Source organism: Bolinopsis microptera, chromosome 8, assembly GCF_026151205.1.
Source record: "Bolinopsis microptera isolate Bmic1 chromosome 8, MBARI_Bmic_1.0, whole genome shotgun sequence".
Lineage (NCBI taxonomy): Eukaryota > Metazoa > Ctenophora > Tentaculata > Lobata > Bolinopsidae > Bolinopsis > Bolinopsis microptera.
Window position 1 is genome coordinate 7393932 of NC_087079.1, and position 22148 is coordinate 7416079.

At 39.1% G+C, this 22148-nt stretch overlaps 2 protein-coding genes across 2 annotated transcripts in view; one reads left to right on the forward strand and one right to left on the reverse strand.

Moving 5' to 3' along the window:
• The window catches only part of LOC134819530 (uncharacterized), a 103159-nt gene that overhangs the window by 24336 nt on the left and 56675 nt on the right, over positions 1 to 22148 (forward strand). The window contains exons 6-8 of the mRNA XM_063829516.1: positions 9339 to 9470; positions 14386 to 14472; positions 15721 to 15808. Coding sequence (XP_063685586.1) covers positions 9339 to 9470; positions 14386 to 14472; positions 15721 to 15808 — 307 coding nt within the window. The remainder of the gene's footprint in view (positions 1 to 9338; positions 9471 to 14385; positions 14473 to 15720; positions 15809 to 22148) is intronic.
• LOC134819300 (ATP-dependent RNA helicase DDX4-like) lies at positions 17079 to 19252 on the reverse strand. The gene has a single exon (XM_063829185.1). It carries the CDS (start codon positions 19213 to 19215, stop codon positions 17431 to 17433), a length of 1785 nt encoding a protein of 594 aa, XP_063685255.1. The 5' UTR covers positions 19216 to 19252; the 3' UTR covers positions 17079 to 17430.

Below are 22148 nucleotides of genomic sequence, written 5' to 3' on the forward strand. Positions count from 1 at the left end.
GTTGTCAAATGTTCATTTTGTCGACAAAGGAAATTTATAAACATTTATAATTTATAAAAAATTTATAAAACAAAGGAAATTGATGCTTTGAACGTACAATTTAACTGAATATATTTGGTTCAAGGATGAGTTTGCAACCCGTTACAATAAAGAATGCAAATTATAACTTACACAAGATTATGGCCACGCATAATCACTTTTACGCTTAGCTATTGTGGGAAAGTTATATTAGCGCAGGCATTTTCAAAGCTCCCGCCCCCCAGGCACCTGAATTATGTTGTATGTGTTACTGAGTAATTAAGGGTCATTCATGTATGCAACATGTTTCTTTATAATTGTTATAAGTGGTTAGGAACTCTCGTCCTGTTACTGTGGACTGCTTGCCTTCTGGATACATTTTAGAAAGTAGAGTTCACATACTCATAGCGCATGATGGTTGCGTTGTGCGATGGGAGCACCTCATTTTCGTTGTTCTTTTATAAAGAGATTTGATAGTGTTACTGAGTATGGTGCTGATTATTATAATTACTAGTGTGACCTTTATACCTACGGCCAGGATTCTACTTTCGCAATTAAGAAGGTAGGTACAATAGTATGAACCCGTTCAGTCGAAACCGGCACTGAAGCGTGCAAACAAAATCATCTAGCAATCCAGAACAATTGTAAGTGACCGAAGAACACGTATAAAACAAAATCTTGAAACATTGCCACTGCGATTTTGCGAATGACTGAATGAGGAGAACACAGTACACACTCAAACATAATTAACAAGATAATTACGGAATTGTACGACCACTACATTGTGTAAGGGGGAGAGGGGGAGGGGGGCAGAAAGTGCGAAACATAGTTGACAGTAAAACTTAATTAGCGTGACTTCAAAGTACAGGTAAAGCTGTGAGGGATAGAGAGAGAGGGGTCAATTATGGGTGGAAAACTTAAGTATCACATTGGTCATTGGGTACAAAACCATCAACTGCCCTCTCGTGAATCAACTGAAACTTCCATTCTCCTTATATGGGCATCACGTGTCTCATCACATATTTCCTTATTATATTGAGTTTTCTCGCTTTTTAAATCAAAATCAGATATAAATGATTGCGGTAATGCACCCAAAATTGAAAATTCTAAAAAATGTGACAGAATTAAACTCTTTTCCCATTAACCAAGTGCGACCATAATAAGTTAAAAGGATTTTGAGGAAACCTCACAGTAAAAAAGAGGTATCATATTATGAGTGTGACCAAGTTATCAAAATATTGCCGTTTAACCGCTCGATCCGTGCCCTTTAACCAATGTTGCATCACAATTGTTAAATTGATCTAATCTAATATATTTAAGACCAAGGAATTGGGCAGCTACAGTTAACTAAATCACAAAAATGTGATATTTTAACCATTGTAGTGCCCAATAAATTTTATTTCTGAGCAGTGCAAATGGGAGTATGGGTCACTTGGCTAATGTTCAGAACTTCTGAACATGCTAGTTGCCAAAATTTAGCCACTATCGTCGAAAACACTATTATTTTTGTTAACCAATATCCTCAAACTCAAATGAACGTATCCATATAAGACGTGGTCAGTATTATGTGTACATTTTGATGAACGATAAGTACAAAGACAAGTAAAGCTCATTGTTGAAAGATTGCTAACTGCACTAAACAGATTGGTGGTAGACTGTTTGTCTCATGTTTCTAGCAGCGTTCATGAGATTTGAGATTTTAATTAGTGGGTGATAGTGGAAAAATATGTACAAACTAAAACTATTGTATCATACATACACTATACACGCTAACAGGCTACCACGTCTTGTGTAACCCAGGATTTGGTTTCGGATCGGACACTCAGAACAACGACAGATGAAATGACTGCAAGGTTTCCAAAACGTGGCCTGGAGAAAAACTGCAGGTTAATGTCGTTGCTGGTATGGTGATGGAGAATCTTCCACATATATATGAAGTAGAATAAACATTAAACCGCTCCCTGCGACGCTGTAGAGACATCAGAGATTGAATAAGGTCCCAAAAATGAAGATCACGTATTCCAGTAATCCTTGTGTTGAAAGCTTTGTACGCTTTCAAGCTGCTGGATGTCACTTATCTTGGAGGGGTGCCAGCTTTTTGTCGAACCTTGTTTGCTATCTTACTATATATAAAGCGAGACGATATATATATGTATATAATGTGTTTTTTTGTTGGGGACCGGCCCGAAGTACCAGCCAATGTTTACTCAAAAAATAATATATATATAATAAGTGTTATCAATTCAAACTCAAAACTCACACAAGATTAGATCTCATTAAAACGATTAAAATGTATATCATGGAGCTTGTCGAACAAAACATAGCTGAGCACATATAAAGTTGCCTTTAGTTGAAATTGTCATATTAATGCGCTTTTAGAGTTGTTAGAGTGGAAACAGGCGCATAGCTACGGCTAGCTAGCTATTCCAAAATTTTTAAAATTTAACGACTGTTATCAGTCGCATAGTATCATGCCGTTTTTGCTGGCGAATTGATGGCAGTGTAACTGAGATGGTATGCAGTGAATTTGAGTCTGTGATGGCGTGCTTATGAGACAGAGTTATTATTAGCATTACGGTTGATGTTGCGCTCTGATTTCCTTAGTCCCGTTATATTGTATAAAATAAAGTTAGGCCATTCGTCTGCAATGCCCTCGTTTTGTTGATCAATGAGCATGCTTTTTATACACCTTTTGTAGATGTTAAGGTTGAATAGACTTGGCAAGGAAGTTGCTGCGACACTATATCTGTTTATTGCTAATAGTGGACCTTTGTAGAATACTGAATTATTGTAAGGGTGTTTACCGTATTCATCTGACCATGTAGTTGTAAGACTCGAATCCGGATCGGCGACGTTAAATATTGGTGCACTGTTAGGTATTGTTTTATTTATAGAGGGAGGCACTAGACTTGGGAAGTTTTTCAGCTTATGTATAAAAACTAATGCGTTCTTTACGATGATACTATGAACTGTCAATATTTTGTGTACATAGAAACCAGACTTGGTACTTGCTGGTGGTGTACCATCTTTGTACCAGTAATTAACAAAACCTGGTAGTATTGCTCTAAGACCCATTTTTTGTTTTACAAATAGTGTTTCTATATGGGATTTAGCAGCAAAACCCCAGACGAGGGAGCAGTAATTAAGGTGAGACTGCACAAAGCTGTGATATATTTGTAAACGTGCTTCCAGAGGCAAATATTTTTTAAGTTTGTACATGACTCCAATGTATCTGGCCATTTTCATTTTCATGGCAGAAATATGTTGCGACCAGTTCAGTTTGTTATCTATTATAACTCCTAAGAAACGGGCTTCTGTTTTTCTTTCGATTGTGACACCAGAAATTACTACATCGCGATAAATGAGGTTTCTTTGCCGAGAAAAGATCATATAATTCGTTTTTTTAAGATTTAGAGCTAATCCGTTGTTATCTACCCATTTAACTAAGACATCGCTAAGAATTTTGAGCTTATCATAAACCTCGTTCATATTTTCTCCTGTTAGGAAAATGTTTGCATCATCTGCGTACATGATGAAATTAGCTATTTCTGATATTTGAGGAAGATCGTTTATGTAGATTATAAAAAGGAGAGGTCCCAAAATTGAACCTTGGGGTACACCGTAAATAATGGGGTTGGCTGAGGATTCAGAGGATCCAATTGATACAAACTGGTTTCTGTTCATAAGATATGATTTAAACCAGTTTAAAGCTAGACCTCTTATGCCATAGTGCTCGAGCTTATTCAGGAGTATGGAGTGATCCACAAGGTCAAAGGCTTTGCTAAAGTCAATCAAAAGGAGCAAAGTAACTTGTTTTTTGGACATTGAATTGAGGATTCTGTCTTTAGCATTAAGAAGCGCATGTTCACAAGACCTACCTGGGCGGAAGCCGTATTGATTTTCACAAAGTATATTGTAGGTATCCAAGAAATTTATGACTCGATTGTGCATAAGCTTTTCGTAGACTTTTGAGAAAGTGGCAAGTAGAGATATCGGTCTGTAATTTTTGATGTCAGTTTTAGATCCACCTTTATGTACAGGAACTACTTTTGCCGTTTTCAAGGCTTGGGGAAAGACCCCTTGTTCGAACGAGCTGTTAACAACGTGGGCCAATACAGTGGTAAAATTATGACAGCTGTTGGCAATTTTGAGTGGTTGGATTTTGGTGTCAAGAGTAGCTTTATTCTTAAATAGGTTAATAACGTCTTGAACTTCGGTAGGTGTGACTGGTTTTATGTAGATACTATTTGGAGAAGGGTTGCGAAGTGTCCCCTGGCCCCGCCAGGATCGAAAGTGGTCCTACTACTAATTTCAGATTTAATTTTTGGAGCGATGTTTGAGAAGTGATCATTAAATTTTTCTGCTACTGCTGCCGGAGTGCTGACTTGTCCGTTTTCGTCCGACAGTTTTATTGATGTAGGTTTAGCTGGTTTCCTATTCAGAAGACCGTTAATCATCTGCCACTGCTTCTTAGAATTATCTTTGTGCTGATCGAAGAATTTTTTGTAGTGTATGTTTTTGGCTTTGTCAACGTGTTTGGTGCAAAACTTTTTCAAACGGTCGTATTTTAGCTGGTTCCTATCAACTGGTTCCTTAACATAATCATGATATGCCTGATTTTTACGTTCTATAGCTTCTTCAAGCCAGGGCAGTATCCATGGTTTGGGATTAACACGTTCATTTTGTCTGCGCTCGGACTGTCTTTTGATTGGGTAGGCAGCGTTATAAATCCTGTTGTAAGCCGAATTTAAACAATCAAACTGCTGGTTAGCATCATGGGTATTTGTTTATCCGTACCATTTTACTGACACCACGGCATCAACTTTAACGCAATTTTCCGTAAAAACCGTAAAAGATATACAACTGAAACTTTTTTGACTGGGTCAAATGCTTTAATGGCCTCCAAATCAGCATGAAAAAATACAAAATTGGCCAAGGAATAGGAATTTTAAAAACGCTAATTAAATAGGTAATAATTATTTTAGTCTTTTGAGTCTTGACACCATTTTAGGGTTATACGGGTTCCTGCTAGTGGTCTTAATGTGGGGTTGCTAAGATAGATCGTTGGAGACGAGAACCCCGAGGTCTCTTAGTTGGCCTACAGGTGCGAGTGACTTGTCTTTTTATACTGAGTACTGGTACAGTTCACTAACAAAAGGAAGTTCGACGAGAGCACTGCGTCGATTGTGTCTGTGACACATATACTCAAACTTGTCTTTGTCATTTGTGTAGTGCCATATTATTTCGTTCAGACCATTTTATGACACTATTCAAGTTGTTTTGAAAAAATATTTACAATGCCGGTTAGTAACTGGATAATAATGGAGTACCCGCTACACATTTTTTGAAAGTCAAAAGACAAGTAGAAGTCGATGATCGACAAAAGAAAACCGCACTATACAAATTTGGAGTAAACGGCTTTTCGCAGAATTATTAAACGGTTTTTAACCGTTTAAAGTATTAAATTAATAAAAACACCGCCCGCATTCACAGTCAAAACTTAGTTGGATCTACAGTCAATCTTGTTGGGTCATTTCTCAAAACGAGATTGTATGCCAACACAAACGCACAAACTAACTGACAAACATGTATTATAGGGGGAAGCCAAGGGGTATTTTGGGGTATTATGGGGAATGCCTTAATGGATTTTGGAAATCCCCCATAATAAAGTCCCCCATAATACCCCAAAATACCCCGAAATTACCAAAAATTATTCTAGATATTCATTGTGGGCAACAGTTTATGTTTGAACACAAACCAGTTTCAGTCCATTTTTCAGTGGATGTTTTAGTTGAAATTGTATTCTGCTTAGATTATAAATTAGACCAGAAAAAAACATATTTTTAGACTAAACAGCCATATTTCAGAACTGTTGCTCTGCTCATGCTTATGACTTATAGTTATTAAATTATTATATTTCCCTTTATACTCATGGATCTGGTAACATTCCCGTCTAAAACATTTTGGCCCGGGGCCGGGTTTTAGACTTGGAATACCTCAAGGAACTGATCGGAAACAAATTTGGCTTGTGTAGAAATTTTAACAATGGAGTATGGTGCAGTTTTGCGCAATCGACCACGCTTTTTTTTTGCGCTTTTGCGACTTTAAAATCAAACTTTGGCCTCTGATTAGAGTCAAAAGCCACACTTGGGCATAAAGATGTCCAACATTATCACATTTAGGGGTGTACAGCATAATTTCAAAGTCCTATGACATTAGGACATTAGGACATTAGTTATGAGGCTGCACCTATTTGCGCTCTCGTGATAATACTAATAGCAATTATAGCACTTTATAATACAAGATATCTTGGCTTCTGAAGAAGCTAAATACTTAACTTGGACATTTAAATTTTCAAAATGATCACATTGAGTTGGGTAGAGCATAATGTCAAAGTTCTCAGTCATTAGTCATCGGATTACTCAGTTATTAATCCAAAACCCATTTTTACACTGTTGCGTGTTGCAACTACAGCACTTAAAATCAAAATAACTCGGTTTCTGATTGGAGTTAAGAGCTTGAATTGGGCAGTGAAATGATCATACTGAGTGGAGTAAAGCCTAGTTACAACATCCTCAGGCATCAGGCTGTTGAGTTAATAGACCAAAAGCTTGCAAATAGACCAAAAGCTTGCAAGTTTCACCATCTAGAAAAGCCAGTTTTTGTCAAAGCAGCAGCTCCAAGTTGACTTTTTCAATAATACAACGAGAGTAATCTCGCTGCTAGGGTAGGCGAGGCTATGACATTATTATGCTAATTCCCTTGGGCTCTTAGAAGGATAGAAAACCTCAGGAATTTTTCTTGCCTTCAAACCTTGGATTAGCCTAGAATACCAGATAATTTTGAACAATTTTGTGACTCTTATACGGTTCTTACAACCACGCTGAATATTTAACGCTAATTTTAGTGGATCTATCTGCATCTGGCGTCCTGGTGGATTTAATCGATCGCATTTACCTTTAAAACTATTGCATCATAGCGGAGCGGTATACACTATACATCCTCACGGCTCACAGAGTCACAGGCTACCACGTCTTGTGTAACCCAGGATTTGGTTTCGGATCGGACACTCAAAACAACGACAGTTGGAATGGCTGCAAGGTTTCCAAAACGTGGCCTGGAGAAAATCTGCAGGTTAATGTCGTCGCTGGTATGGTGATGACTGATGGAGAATCTTCCACATATGAAGTAGAATAAACATTAAACTGCTCCCTGTGACGCTGCAAAGACATCAGAGATCGTAGAAGGTCCCAAAAATGAATATCACACATTCCAGTAATCCTTGCGTTGAAAGCTTTGTACGCTTTCATGCTGCTGGATGTCACTTATCTTGGAGGGGTGCCATAACGGGCAACAAATCCCCCATAATAAAGTCCCCCATAATACCCCAAAGTACTCCAAAATACCCATTGGCTTCCCCCCTATTGTGTGTAATCAGTGTAGCTTGTGTTGCAAATATCGAGCTCTCTTATCTTTTGTAAATTTGCAATAAGTTCAGTTTGCTGTTACCGCGTAGTTTACCTTTGCGTGTGTACTTGTACATTACTATACAAGTACACTATGGCGGATGACTCAACTTTGACCCGATCCCAGGAGTTGATTAAGGAGTTCAGCTATGATCAACAGGAAGATGTGGAAGGCTGTGTTGCACGGTGATCCGATCAGTTAGAAAAAGACCTGCATATAGACTACCGTGAAATCGACTACGATAGTCGTGAAAAGATCAAGACTAAGGATAAACAGACTCTGTCTGGCTGGATTGTGGATGCAGTGGACCTTGTTCGTCGGCAGAGTAGTCAGATGTATCTCTTGAAGGAGATCATCGAGTGCTTCAAGACGGAAGCACTAGCAGACAAAGAAAAGGTGATCAGACTGCAGGGCCAGCTGCTGATGCAGAAGGACGAACAACTACAGTTGCTTAAGACGTCTGTTGAGGAGACAGTCCAAACAACGGTGGAGTCAGGGATTCAGAACTATAGTGCAGCTGTTCAACAGAACAGTGCAAGTGGTACGGTCTGCAACAGTAAAATCCTGAAGAAGGTGATGAAGAGTGTGGCTGCAGAGGAGGACAGGAGCAAGAACCTGATCGTGTTTGGGCTGAAAGAAGAGGAGGAAGAACAGCTTCCAGCGCTAGTTACCGCAGTTTTGGAGGAGATCGGGGAGAAACCTCACTTCGAAGCGACTAGAGTCGGTTGGAAGAGGCCAGGTAGTACGGCTATCCGACCAGTCAAGATCACCGTCCCAAGCTCAACAGCGGTTCATCAGATTCTGATGAAAACAGGGAGACTGAGGGAGACGCACAAAGATGTATGGATATGTCCAGACAGATCCAGCGAAGAACGAGCAACAAGGAAGCATCTGGTCACTGACCTGAAGAAGAAGAGGGCGGAACAGACTCATCTCGACCACTACATCCGGTACGGGAAGGTATGTAGCCGTGATAAGAAGTCATCATGAGTTACACTCTCGGACAATGATCAATATATGAAGGAGTGATGATTATTTTAAGAATTTTCAGACGTTATCTGTATTTAAGAGACAACTATATATTTTGAATATTTTATTATTTGATTGTTTCACACTTTTCATATTTCATAATTTTATTACTAGGTGGAGGTGATGTTATTGAGACTTTGGGCGGCCATAAAACTCCTGTTCTGAAAGTTGTCCTAGTCCTCTGTACTTGTTTCACTGACCCACGCTTTATCGCATTTATACATTTCGGCCCATTTTATATGTTTGTTCGACTTGCTGTACATTTGTATATTTGCTATTTTGTAAAAGTTTCAAATCAAATCATTATGTTTGCTCATTGATAATTATGTAAAGATAATAAAATCGTCACTTCATTGTCTTTCTGTTAGAGCCATGTACTGCCACCTAATTTTGTAGACAAAGAAATATCTAACTACGTACGGCTTGGAAGAGCTTTTAGCAGTGGATGTTATTAATTATTTAATTTTAATTAAACTACGACCATTGTGTAATCTAATTTTGTATATTTTTATACATTTACCTGATGCACATTATTATTTGCATTAATTTAGTTTATATTTTTATACATTTCCACGTTTCACTCGGAAATTAGTATTTTTAACTGTCCAGTTTTTAGTGGACAGTTTTTAGGCAAAATGCAAACTTCAATTTCATCCTAAAATTGTACTCACAAACTGCGGTTTAGTGGTCACCGAGTATTTTTGATCTCGAAACAGTCGCCAATTTACAATCAGTTGGCACACGACTCTATTCACATTTTTTAAATTATTCAAGTTATTTTGACCCAAAAGAAATGATCTATTAAGCAACATATATTCTCACAGGGGGAGGTGAAGAAGCAGCGAAACTGAGAGATACGCTAGTTGAGAGATGTCCGACCAGCTACACACATGATATGGACAGTATGTTACTGAGACGAGAGGGTGTTGGGGGGAACACGGACAACTCCTCTAAAGGTTACTTTAGATTTGTTTGGAGAGGCGAATCATAAATCAGTTAAGGCTCTTGAATTCTTCGAATAAAATATCATCTTTAGAGAACCTCCTCAAATTATTTGTTATATATAGTAGTGTTGAAAGTATTAAAACTTCTAAAGGTTGTTATTTTGATAGTATTTAAACCACAATTTACCGAGAAATTTGACTTATCTTAAATTCTTTTCAACAAAGTTAATTTTCTGATGTTAAGTAAAATAAAATCTAAGTTGTCTGGATGTATTCATCACCCCAGAAATTAAAGTCCTGTGAATATATTTCTTGAGACAAAGCCAAGGCCAAAGTTGATTAAGTTCAGAATTTTTGTCTCAATTTATAATTACAAAGGAAAACATTTATTAAAATGGTGCCCGTGTATTTTTGTTATTGTATCTCTGGACTATTATCTTTATTTAGACCTGATTCTAACTATAGAAACTACCTGTTTCCCAAATACACACTGTCTTATGTCATATTGATATTAATTGTAACTATGTAATATTTAGCTACTATTAGTAGGCAGTGAAACTAGCAGACTGTGATAAATGATGGGGACTAGCAACCCTTTAGCAACATATAATATTGACTCTGTTACATCGCTTCCTTGATAAATGTAACAGATAGGTCTTGTTGTAATTATGAATATACAGGGTGTTTCGAGACTCGTGTCCAAATTTAAAATTTTAATTTTTAATTTTATGAAGGAGCAAAATTAGATGCAATCGGTTTTAAAATGCTGGTTATACCTTACATTTTAGTTATCTCTCACAAATTCGTTTCAAAACTCATCTTTTCGCAAATTTGTATCCTTTCGAAATTTTCTTCGAAAAAATGTCAAAATCTGGCATATCAGACGAAATGAGAGTAGACATGGTCAAGCTTTTCTATGTCAACGGAAGTAGTTGGATTGCTGCTAGGAGGGCACTTTCAAAGAAATACGGTAATGCAGGCAGGAAAATTCATCTTAGGACTATTCAGCGACAAGTGACGAAATTTGAGAGAGAATTGACTCTCAGAAGGAAACCAACAGGTGGAGAATGAAGAAGAGAAGGCAGAGACGATAAGGACAGCAAATTACATTGCTATGTTGCGTGGAAAAGTAATCCCAGTACTTAAAAGGAAAAAAATACTTGATTCCTGTATATTCCAACAAGACGGGGCCCCTCCACACTGTTCGCACGAAAGTTTGGCTTGGCTGAAGGAGCATTTTGGGGAGAGACTGATATCGAGGAAAGCTGAGTTCAGCTGGCCTCCCTACAGTGGGGCTATCTGAAAGAACGTGTCTATTCAGACCCAGTCCCACAAACAGTAGATGAGCTAAAAAACAATATCAGAAGGGAGGCTAAAAAGTTAAAAATTGACATGGTAAAACGTGCAATAGACAATATGCTTCCGAGGGTTCAAAACCTTCTATGCAGAAAGGGGGCTTGGTTCGAAAAATTGTTAAAATATTAGATTTATTTTTGTTATGTATTTTAAAATGTAATAATTTGTCTACAATTTAAAACAAAAATTAGACCGTTTGTCTCATTTTTTAGATTATGAGAGCCATTCAAAATTTGGACACGAGTCTCGAAACACCCTGTATAAAATTCTAACTACAGCGGTTTAAGCTAAAACTTTCTTTTGTTTTGGTGTAAATAATAAATCCTGGACCAGCCTCCGCGTAACACAGTGTATTAGCTCCAGCTCCTCTCACCCAATCAGCGTCCAGTTAACCCACCAAACCTACCAATCAAAACCCAGCATTGTTCCTACCCTGTGCCATGTAGTAATTGACAGTAATTTGGTGGACGGTGAACGAACTACTTAATTCAGAGAGTAGACGGCTAGGTGTGATGTGTGACGGTTCCAATTAGTAATAATGTGTTTGTTAATGTCAGTATAAACAGCTTGTTTCGTAATTGCAGGATGAAATTATGGAATTAGCTGGTGATAAAGTTATGGAGCCCTGCCAATTATTGCTCAATTAGATCTTGTAGAGTATGTCGAGAATGAGGAGATATTTAAACCCTGGTGAAGTAATACTGGTCATTCAGAACGGTTCCGAAGACTCGGGCAATGGTCTAGAATAGCAATTAAATAAGCAGACATTCTCTCGCCATAACGTACCTAGATACCCACAACTGAGCAAAATGTACACTAATTTTATACAATAATAATTGTATACGGGAGAAAACTTCTGTACTGTTTAATTGTTGTACAAATGACATAATATTAGAGGATTATTACCATCAATAATAGTGTTAGGAACTCTGTGACGCCTCACTCCTCAGTGTTCTGCTATATTCCCTTTACAGAGTACCTACTAAGTTGAAAACTAGGTAATATACAAAGGTTTAAGGTACTTTGTAATAACTAACACTGCTGAGTATTAGTTATATCGCCACGATGTAGGTACTTTGTAATATTGGTTCAACTTTGTAATACTGGTACATTCCACAAGTAACTGGTACATTCCACAAGTAACTGATACATTCCACAAGTAACTGGTACATTCCACAAGTAACTGGTACATTCCACAAGTAACTGATACATTCCACAAGTAACTGGTACATTCCACAAGTAACTGGTACATTCCACAAGTAACTGATACATTCCACAAGTAACTGGTACATTCCACAAGTAACTGGTACATTCCACAAGTAACTGGTACATTCCACAAGTAACTGGTACATTCCACAAGTAACTGGTACATTCCACAAGTAACTGGTACATTCCACAAGTAACTGGTACATTCCACAAGTAACTGGTACATTCCACAAGTAACTGGTACATTCCACAAGTAACTGGTACATTCCACAAGTAACTGGTACATTCCACAAGTAACTGGTACATTCCACAAGTAACTGGTACATTCCACAAGTAACTGGTACATTCCACAACTACTACTACTACTACTATGTCGGAGCTAAGTCCGATCTACGCCAGAAAACCCCCTCCATATATCCCTGTCCCGCATCAGGGTTCGCAGTTCCTCTTTAGAGTTTGTCCCAACTTCCTTCAGTAACATAGACAAGTAGCTTTGTCTTGGTCGGCCTTGCTGTGCTCTACCGTGCTTAGGTTCCCATAAGACTAAATCACTGGCAAGTAGCTCAGGATGTCGGATGCAGTGTCCCGCCATTTTTAATCTCCTGCTTCGTAACTTGTTTGACAGCCTTGGGAGCCTACCATACAAAGTTATATTGCTGACCTTGTCCTTCCATGAGATACCCAGCACCATACGCAACATCTTTGTGTATGTCCCGTCCAAACTTTTCTCTTGAGCCTTTGTCAGTGTCCAGGTTTCTGATCCGTAGAGCAGTACTGATTCACAAGCCGCTATGAACAATCTAATCTTGAGGCTCTTTGAGAGTTTGGATTTCCAGATATCCTTCAGTCTATGTAGGGCACCCCACGCTTTTCCCTTTCTAACCCTTATCTCCCTATCTGTGCTCTCAATCCAGGAGCCTAAGTAGATGAAATCATCTACATTTTCTATGGCTTCCCCGGATCGACTTTGTAGGTCGCTAGATCGATCCTCCATATTCAGTGTCATGACCTTGGTCTTGCCTTCGTTTATGTGTAGTCCCACGCTTGCTGCCGCCGATTCTACTCTGAGCAGGAACTCGTTAGCCTTGTCCATGTCCTCAGATATAAGTGCTATATCATCTGCAAAGTCCACATCGGTGATGATCTTGGGCCCCACTCTTCTGCTTTTTCTACGTTCGAGGGTGAGTCCAAGTCGCTCCGCATCATCGCCTATGGCTTGCCTCATACAGTAGTCGATGACTATTGCAAAGAGGTAAGGTGCTAAGGTATCGCCCTGTAACACACCTGCAAGTATCTCGAACAATTCAGTTTCTCCGTCTGGAGTTAGGACTTTGGCCATTGTCTTCTCGTACATGAGCCGTAAAAGCTGCACGATTTTGACTGGAATGCCGTAAGCTTCTAGAATCTTTAGCATTTTCCCACGATGTACACTGTCGAAAGCCTTCTTAAAGTCTATAAATGTCAGAACAGCTGGCAGTTTCCGACTCTTGACACCCTCTATAAGACGTCTCAGTACCAATATCTGTCGAGTTGTTGACCTTCCTGGTCTGAATCCATTCTGGTTTCTACGCAGAATTGTCTCGATTTTTGGCTTCAACCGGTTTAGAACCATCTTGTTTAGAGACTTGGCAACTAGGGATGACAAGCTTATTCCCCGATAGTTCATTGGTTCGCTAAGGTCGCCCTTCTTTGGAATTGGTATGATGTTGGCAGTTGACCATTGGTCTGGTTTCTCACCTTTCAATAGAGCATTGTTACAGAAGTCTAAGACAATTTGATCAAGGTCGCATCGTTTTAAGACTTCTGGGGCTATGTTGTCGTCACCCCATGCTTTCCCTTCCTTTATGCTGGACTTTGCTTTCCTGTACTCATCCAACGTAAACGGTTCTGTTCCGATATTCAGAGGTGGGTGGACTGAATCAATATCCTCTTCCGATTTCTCTACCGTCGGTGGTGAGCCGAGAAGAGTAGCAAAATTACAAAATAGTCCTTCCATTTCTGAACCCTTTCCGTTGGTGAGTTTCCCTTGATTTTGCCTGTTGCCAGTATATGATGGAGCTTTACCTGTGATCTTGTTGATCATGGTCCAGCTTTTAGCATGTCTGCCCTGCCAACTTGCTTCCTCCAGTTCCCGGACCTGCCCCTCCAGCAGGTGCTCTTTGGCTGCTTGATAAGCATCGCCTAGCTTCTGTTTGCCCTCTTGAACAGCTATTCGGTTGTCTTCTGTAGCATCTGAGTGGTATTTTATGCTACATTCCCTCAGCTTCAGCCTGGCAATCTCAACACTTGGAGTCGCATTCCACAAGTAATTGGTACATTCCACAAGTAACTGGTACATTCCACAAGTAACTGGTACATTCCACAGGAGTGTGCTCTGGACCTACAAGAGAAGTTAACGGTACCTGTCTTCTTCTCTGCAGCTGGGACGCCTTCCCTCCTGTCTCCCAAACAGGTACTGTAATAACTTCTGATACTAAACACACGTGTACACACGTGCACTATAATGGTACTGGTACTTAACACACGTGTACACACGTGTACTGTAATGGTACTGGTAATAAACACACGTGTACACACGTGCACTGTAATGGTACTGGTACTAAACACACGTGTACACACGTGTACTGTAATGGTACTGGTAGTAAACACACGTGCACTGTAATGGTACTGGTACTAAACACACGTGCACTGTAATGGTACTGGTACTAAACACACGTGTACACACGTGCACTGTAATGGTACTGGTACTTAACACACGTGTACACACGTGTACTGTAATGGTACTGGTACTAAACACACGTGCACTGTAATGGTACTGGTACTAAACACACGTGTACACACGTACACTGTAATGGTACTGGTAATGAACACACGTGTACACACGTGCACTGTAATGGTACTGGTACTAAACACACGTGTACACACGTGCACTGTAATGGTACTGGTACTTAACACACGTGTAGTGTGTACACACGTGCACTGTAATGGTACTGGTACTTAACACACGTGTACACACGTGTACTGTAATGGTACTGGTACTTAACACACGTGTACACACGTGTACTGTAATGGTACTGGTACTAAACACACGTGCACTGTAATGGTACTGGTACTAAACACACGTGCACTGTAATGGTACTGGTACTAAACACACGTGTACACACGTGCACTGTAATGGTACTGGTACTAAACACACGTGCACTGTAATGGTACTGGTACTTAACACACGTGTACACACGTGCACTGTAATGGTACTGGTACTAAACACACGTGTACACACGTGCACTGTGATGGTACTGGTACTAAACACACGTGCACTGTAATGGTACTGGTACTAAACACACGTGTACACACGTGCACTGTAATGATACTGGTACTAAACACACGTGCACTGTAATGGTACTGGTACTAAACACACGTGTATACACGTGCACTGTAATGGTACTGGTACTAAACACACGTGTACACACGTGCAATGTAATGGTACTGGTACTAAACACACGTGTATATGGTACTGCCAATCCTTTGCACCTATTGTTACGGCTCGCTCTGTTGTACGATCTCACGGTCCAGTATAGTTCATCAAGCTACAAATATTACTGTCACACACTGCATTTGGTGCCATACAACTTTCATTGACTCCTGTTATTAAAACACTGATTTAAGCATTAAGCAAGATTTTAAGACCCCATTATTACAGCGAACAGTATAGTGATGGGAGTAGCTCTAGCAGTCAGCACACTCTCCTGTGGTATTATCCTTATCAGCTACATGCAGATAACTGTTATGTAAGTACTTTTTACTATCTATCACACAAACATGCAGATAACTGTTATGTAAGTACTTTTTACAATCTATCACACAAATCTTTTGTACCAGCAATATTTTTAGCCCTAAATTAATTCAACTGTGTATCCATAATATATCATGTTTCATGTTAAATTCACTATAATTTCAAAAACGTTTCCTATTTTTGCTATAATTTATCTGATGTAAATGATGATATAAAGAATGGTTGGTTTAGCTTTTGTTACTTTCTTTAGCCATTAGCAATTAGCAGGCCTAATAATGTAGTAATAATCAGGGTTGTGAAATACGTGTTTTACGTTTTTTTGAATTGGAGCGTTTTCACGTTTTTTTAACAGGTTTTTGCGTATTTATTTTAAAAACGTTGTGATTTATACGGAAATTTACAATGTTTTGACGGTCACCGACTACCAGTAAACGAACCAGCGAAGTACGAACACCATGAGGCCTGGGCCACAATCACATAAGCAAATTGCAGTCTTCAGTGACGAGAGGATAAGCGACCTTACCCTTCTCAGTCACGAAAAGGAGCTTGTCAAAGCTATAGAGATTGCTGTCATTATTGACAAGTTTGCTGAGAGTAACCGCAGAGTTGTGTTGAATTGAACAGTCTCAGTGTCAATTATGTTTTAATTGTTATTAAAATATTTTTACCTTTATTTTCACATTATGTTTTATTAAACTCTTCAAGTTAATTCAGACACTTTCTGGTAAGGTTATTAGCTTCTAAAGACGCAGAATTTTCAGGGGGGCATCGCCATTCGCCCCACTAGACCCCCCTCAGAAAGGGGGCTGCGCCCCCAGACCCCTGCTGCAGCGCCTTCGCACCAAGTTGCACCCCCCCCCAGAATAATCGGCTGGAGCCATGCCTGGTCAACACAACTGGCAAGTTTGATTGGTCATACCGCTACATTTTGAATTTTCACGTGAGTCTGCTTGATTAGATTATATGCGAACGTTTTTTCTCGTTTTTTTCTCGTTTTTTGAAAAAAATAGAAAAAAGCACGTTTTGAACGTTTTTTGAGTTTACCATTTACGTTTTTCACAACCCTGGTAATAATAACATAGTATCATAACATAATGATACGTCATGCTTAAAACAGGTCTAATGTTATTGGTGAGAATATAGTTATTCTTTAAGCTGATTTTATTTTGGCTTATTTATTTGTCAATTTCCAGCTTATAACTACTAGATTATTTTAGTATGTACGTAGAAATTAAACCCAAACATTTTAAAAGAACGCGCTCAATTTCAATTATTTCGAATTTCGTTGCATATAATTCACAATTATTTTTCAAAAACAAATTCAACAACAATAAATCAAAAGTTAAGCATGATAAAATGGCTACTCTATCAACTACTCTTTCATTACACATATCGCCGTGTGAGCTGATAAGTTTAAAGGCTAAATTATAGCTTAATGTTGATTCATAGCTTTTTTAAATTAGAGAGACCAAATTTTAACAGTAAATTTAGGTAAATAACATGATTGATAAACAAATACAGATGTTCCGTAGAAACACATTTTCAGTTGTTATCACAATCAGATGATTAGTCCATTGGGGAAACAGTTTTATCGAAATATCAGTTACAATCTCAAGCTTAGGGTTCATTTCCCCAAAGTTCATCAACGCAGGGCCCCTTGGATTCATCCCATTCTTTGGTTGCTAGACCTGCTAAAATTCGCTCCTGTTTCTCAGGTACATCTTTCCCGGTTGCTGCCATTTCAATAGAACTGTTTTCTGCAGCTAATTTAGAAAGCCAATCAGGAACATTCTGTTGGGCTTTTGCTAACATTCTTATGAGTGGCACAGCTAGATGAGCATCTTTATCTTCCCTGAAGAATGAAATTGATTCTCCTTCTTTTTCGGCCCGGCCAGTTCGCCCGATTCTGTGTATGTATTCCTCAAACTGATTTCGGACTGGTCTCCTCTTAATCTTTCCATCTTTCAAAGCTTGTGTGTCGATGTCATGGTACTTTTTAAGGTCGCTAAGGTTCAGAGGAAAGTCGGCGTTGATTACATAAGTTACTCCTTCTATATCGAGCCCTCTTGCTGCCACATTTGTTGCCACTAGAATAGGGTAAACTCCTCTATCGAATAAAGACAAAGCTTGTTCACGCTCAGGCTGGTTTTGATTGGCATGAAAACTAATTGCTCCATAATTATCGATCAGATCTTGATCATCACCATCGGTGTACAAATGTTTAAACTTTTGCTTTGTCATGAAACGAGCTTTAAAGTTGCTTCTAAGATGATTTGAAATAGAGTCTGCAAGTTCCTTGGCTTTAAGTTTCGTCGCAACGAAGATGAGAATCTTCTCTTTGGCACATTTGCCTAGGACATGCAATAAGAAGTGCTTTATGTTTGGCTGATCACTAACTGTAGTTGTGTTGAATCCATTCCGCTCCTTCTTCCAGCAACTGCATTTGAGGAAAGTTGTCTCGTTCCAGGCATGAAGATCCATAAGTATTTCCTTTAGCATACTTTCTATTTGTTGTTGTTGTTGTTGTTCATCTTCAGCTTCTTTCACCAATTCAAAATTCTGAGTTATGTTTGGTTGCGCAGAACCAATATCATTCGCCTTGATCAACCTGAAATCATCTCTCATAGTGGTAAAAGCTAACTCTAACAGATCTGATCTGAAAGTTGCACTAAACAAAACAGTTTGTCGTGCTTCCTTTTTTGGCATATCAGTAAGTCCAACAATCGCCTCCAGATCAGCCCGAAACCCATCGTCAATCATCCTATCCGCCTCATCTAGAACAAGGAACTTTGTATTCTCCAAGCTTATAGTGTGGTCGGTGATGAAATGTTTTATTCTACCCGGAGTTCCAATTAATATGTTGCAGCCCTGTCTTACTTCGTCACGTTGTGTACCCGTTACTGATCCCCCATTCAACACCTTGATCCCACAAGAGGGTCTCATATTCAACGTGAGCTTGATTGCATCAGCGTGAATCTGTTGGGCTAATTCACGAGTAGGAGCGATTATCAGAACTTCTGGCTTCTGAGGTTCATCCCATCCTACCCTTTTCTTTTTGAAGCCTTTGTCTTTTACAAACTTTATCATTGGAATAAGGTATGCTGCAGTCTTTCCTGTTCCTGTTTGAGCACAACCCATTACATCAAATCCTTCGATAATAATGGGTAAGGCGTATCGTTGGATCGGGGTGGGCACTTTGAAGCCACACTGAGTCTTACCGACAATGTTTAATTGCACCTGTTTATCGAGATTGAGTTCGCCGAATTCTTTAATTGGCTCGGTTTTGGGTAAAACTTTTACCAGTTTGAAACACGAGCATTCTTTACGTTTGCCATAAATTTCTGCCTCTCCAATCCCGTCCATTTTCTGTTGAGTTTGACGAGTCTTGCAGTCTTCGCACATAGGACTTAGCGTTGTGACTGGCACACGAACGAATGTATGGTGTTCAAAATTTATCTTCGCTTTGCTTCGGTCGGTTTCGTAGCTGTTCATTGTTTTAACTACCAACAAACATTCTTCAAGAGAATGACCTTTTTGATCGCATTGTTCACATCGTTGGTATTTTCTTGATGATTTTCTCGATGATCTCGATGATTGTGGTACCGGCAACGTCTCTTCTGGAGGAATCCTGTCTTTTTCTCCATAACGATTTGACATATTTACTCGACGCCTATAGTTTTATATAACTACCTGTAAGTTGGTTGGTTATTGATCGGTTATTAATTCGTGACATTTACATAGTATAACTATTGTATGCTGTTTGATCACGTGACTTGACGTAGTATAGGCACGTTATTGTAAAATACCACACCTTTTTGCATTAGTTATGTATATCAACCATTACGAGAGGTGGTACAGCGAAAGAAAATACATCGATGAAGGCGCATATACAAAGATACAAAAGCTGAAATAAAAAGGACGGAGAATAGATATTCGAGAAGGCCCCACGAGGGGTAAGTGACTCGTCTAGTTCACGAATATATAATATATCTTTTGCAAGAAATAACTAAATTGTAAGACCTAACAAGCATTCCCAAACCGATTTCATTTGATTTGCTCCTTCATGAAATAGAAGAATTATAATTTCAAATTTGGACACGAGTCTTGAAACACCCTGTATATATTATATACCTTGAACTTATATATATATTATGTACCTTATAAAACTTGAAGCAATGCTTCATAACCCTCGAAAGGACAACTTCAAGAACACACCGCAGTGTCGACTCATCAACCCCGCAAAGAACGAACTAGGTAAGATCAGCAAGCAGATACTGGAACAAACCATCACCAGACTGCTGGAGAGCTGGAGGCCACCAACACAAACCTCAACCTCTGGAAAAATGCCAAGGAGGTCCTGAAATGGTTTCACGGGATGAACAAGGAAACAAAGACCAAGTTCGTGAAGTTTGACGTAGTTGAGTTCTGCCCCTCAATAACGGAAGACCTGCTCGGCAAAGCTATACAGATCGCCAAGCAGACCACCGAACTCAGCCCCAGTCCCCACGGATATTGCCATTATAAAAGTATAAAGCACATACAAAATGTGCTACTCTTCCATAATGGAGATGTTTAGGAAAAGAAAAATGTTGACGTCACTAAGCTATGGGATCATACGACGGCGTTGAAACAGCAAACTAGTCGGCCTACACATGTTGAACAAGGAACTGAAACCGAGGGGTTCCGTTCAGGCCCTTCACACTTTGTTTCTGTCTAGTTCTAATGTACCGTCACAATAGTGACTTTAATATATGATACAAAGAAAACTCCATTTACGGACGTGAGGAGAGTTAGGACTTCTCAATAACTACATTAAGTACATTCCCTCTGTATCATCCTCAATAAATGTAATAGATTTGTAGTGTTGTACTTAGTTGAAAACTCAACCATCTCCAGCAGTATATTCCAGCCAACCAAATTGGTCTGTACAGAGACGACGGCCTAGCAATCATTCCACAAGCCAACGGACCGAAACTAGACCGAAATCCGAATCCGGAAAAAGATCACGGCTATATTCAAGGAGTAAGGACTACAGATCACAATAGAAACCAACCTCGTTGAAGTCAACTTCCTAGATGTGACACTTAACCTCAGCAGTGGGAAATACTTCACCTTCCGAAAGGCAAATGACACACCGCTATATATCACCAAGCAGTCAGACCTCCCACCAACCATCATAAACCAGCTCCCTAAAATGATGAACCGGCGACTAGCGGACATCTCCTGCAATAAAGTAGAGTTTGACAAAGCGAAAGGGGTCACGTAACAGCACTAATTCGCCAAATATAAACTGAGTACAATACTGGGGGGGGGGGGGGGGGGGGGGGGGGGCCAATACTTTGTAAAATAAGAGAAATTTTGGCATAAGTTATGTCTATCAACTATTACGAGAAGTGGCACAATCCAGCGAAAGAAAATACATCGATGAAGGTGCAAATTATACAAAAGCTGAAATAAAAAGGACGGAAATTAGATAGTCTAGAAGGAGTCGTAAGATGATAATATTCAACTTGTTTTATATTATATATATATATATTTAATATTTATTTATGTAAAGATGTAATTTGAGACGATATAATTTTTGCAAAATTTATATAATCAAATCACAAAGTAGTAAATACGGATAAAAGAGAATAATGTACAAGACAGGGAAACACAATATAAATCTATACGGATAAAATACAATAATGTACAAGACAGAGGAACACATTATAAATTATTTATTATACAAACTTACATAGATTAGTAAAAGGAATCCCGGTTAATGAAGACATTTACATAACAAATGACAATACAACATGCAAAAATACTGGTAAGTAACGTATACTCGAATACTACCAAAGTGATCTGTGCTGTGCTTTGTAGAAGAGCCGCGCTGCACACTACCAGCGCTTCTGCCAGCCAAACGGGAATTCGGACAAAGCTTACAGTATTGTGTTACGAAGTTAACCTTGGAATGTTATAGCAGCATATAATCATCTTATAAGGTCACCTTATAAGATGATTATATGTCAGCGAGTTCTACTGTCAGTTGTCCAAAGGAAGAAATGGGAGTATCATCGCATGGGCATTGATATGTCTAGTGCGTTTGACACGATCAAACGCACTACGATTCTTGAACTCTTGAAACTGTGTGGCTGTACTGAGGATGAACTGAGGATTGTCCGGTTGTTGTTGTCCAACACAAAGCTACGGGTGAAGGTAAATGGAGTTCTTTCAGCTGAGTTTTTAAGTCTCCTTGGAGCTTTCCAAGGTGACTGTCTATCCGGCTGTCTGTTCACCCTTGTCTTGGCTGGTGCTTTGAATGAACTTAGATGGACTATAACAATCAGTTT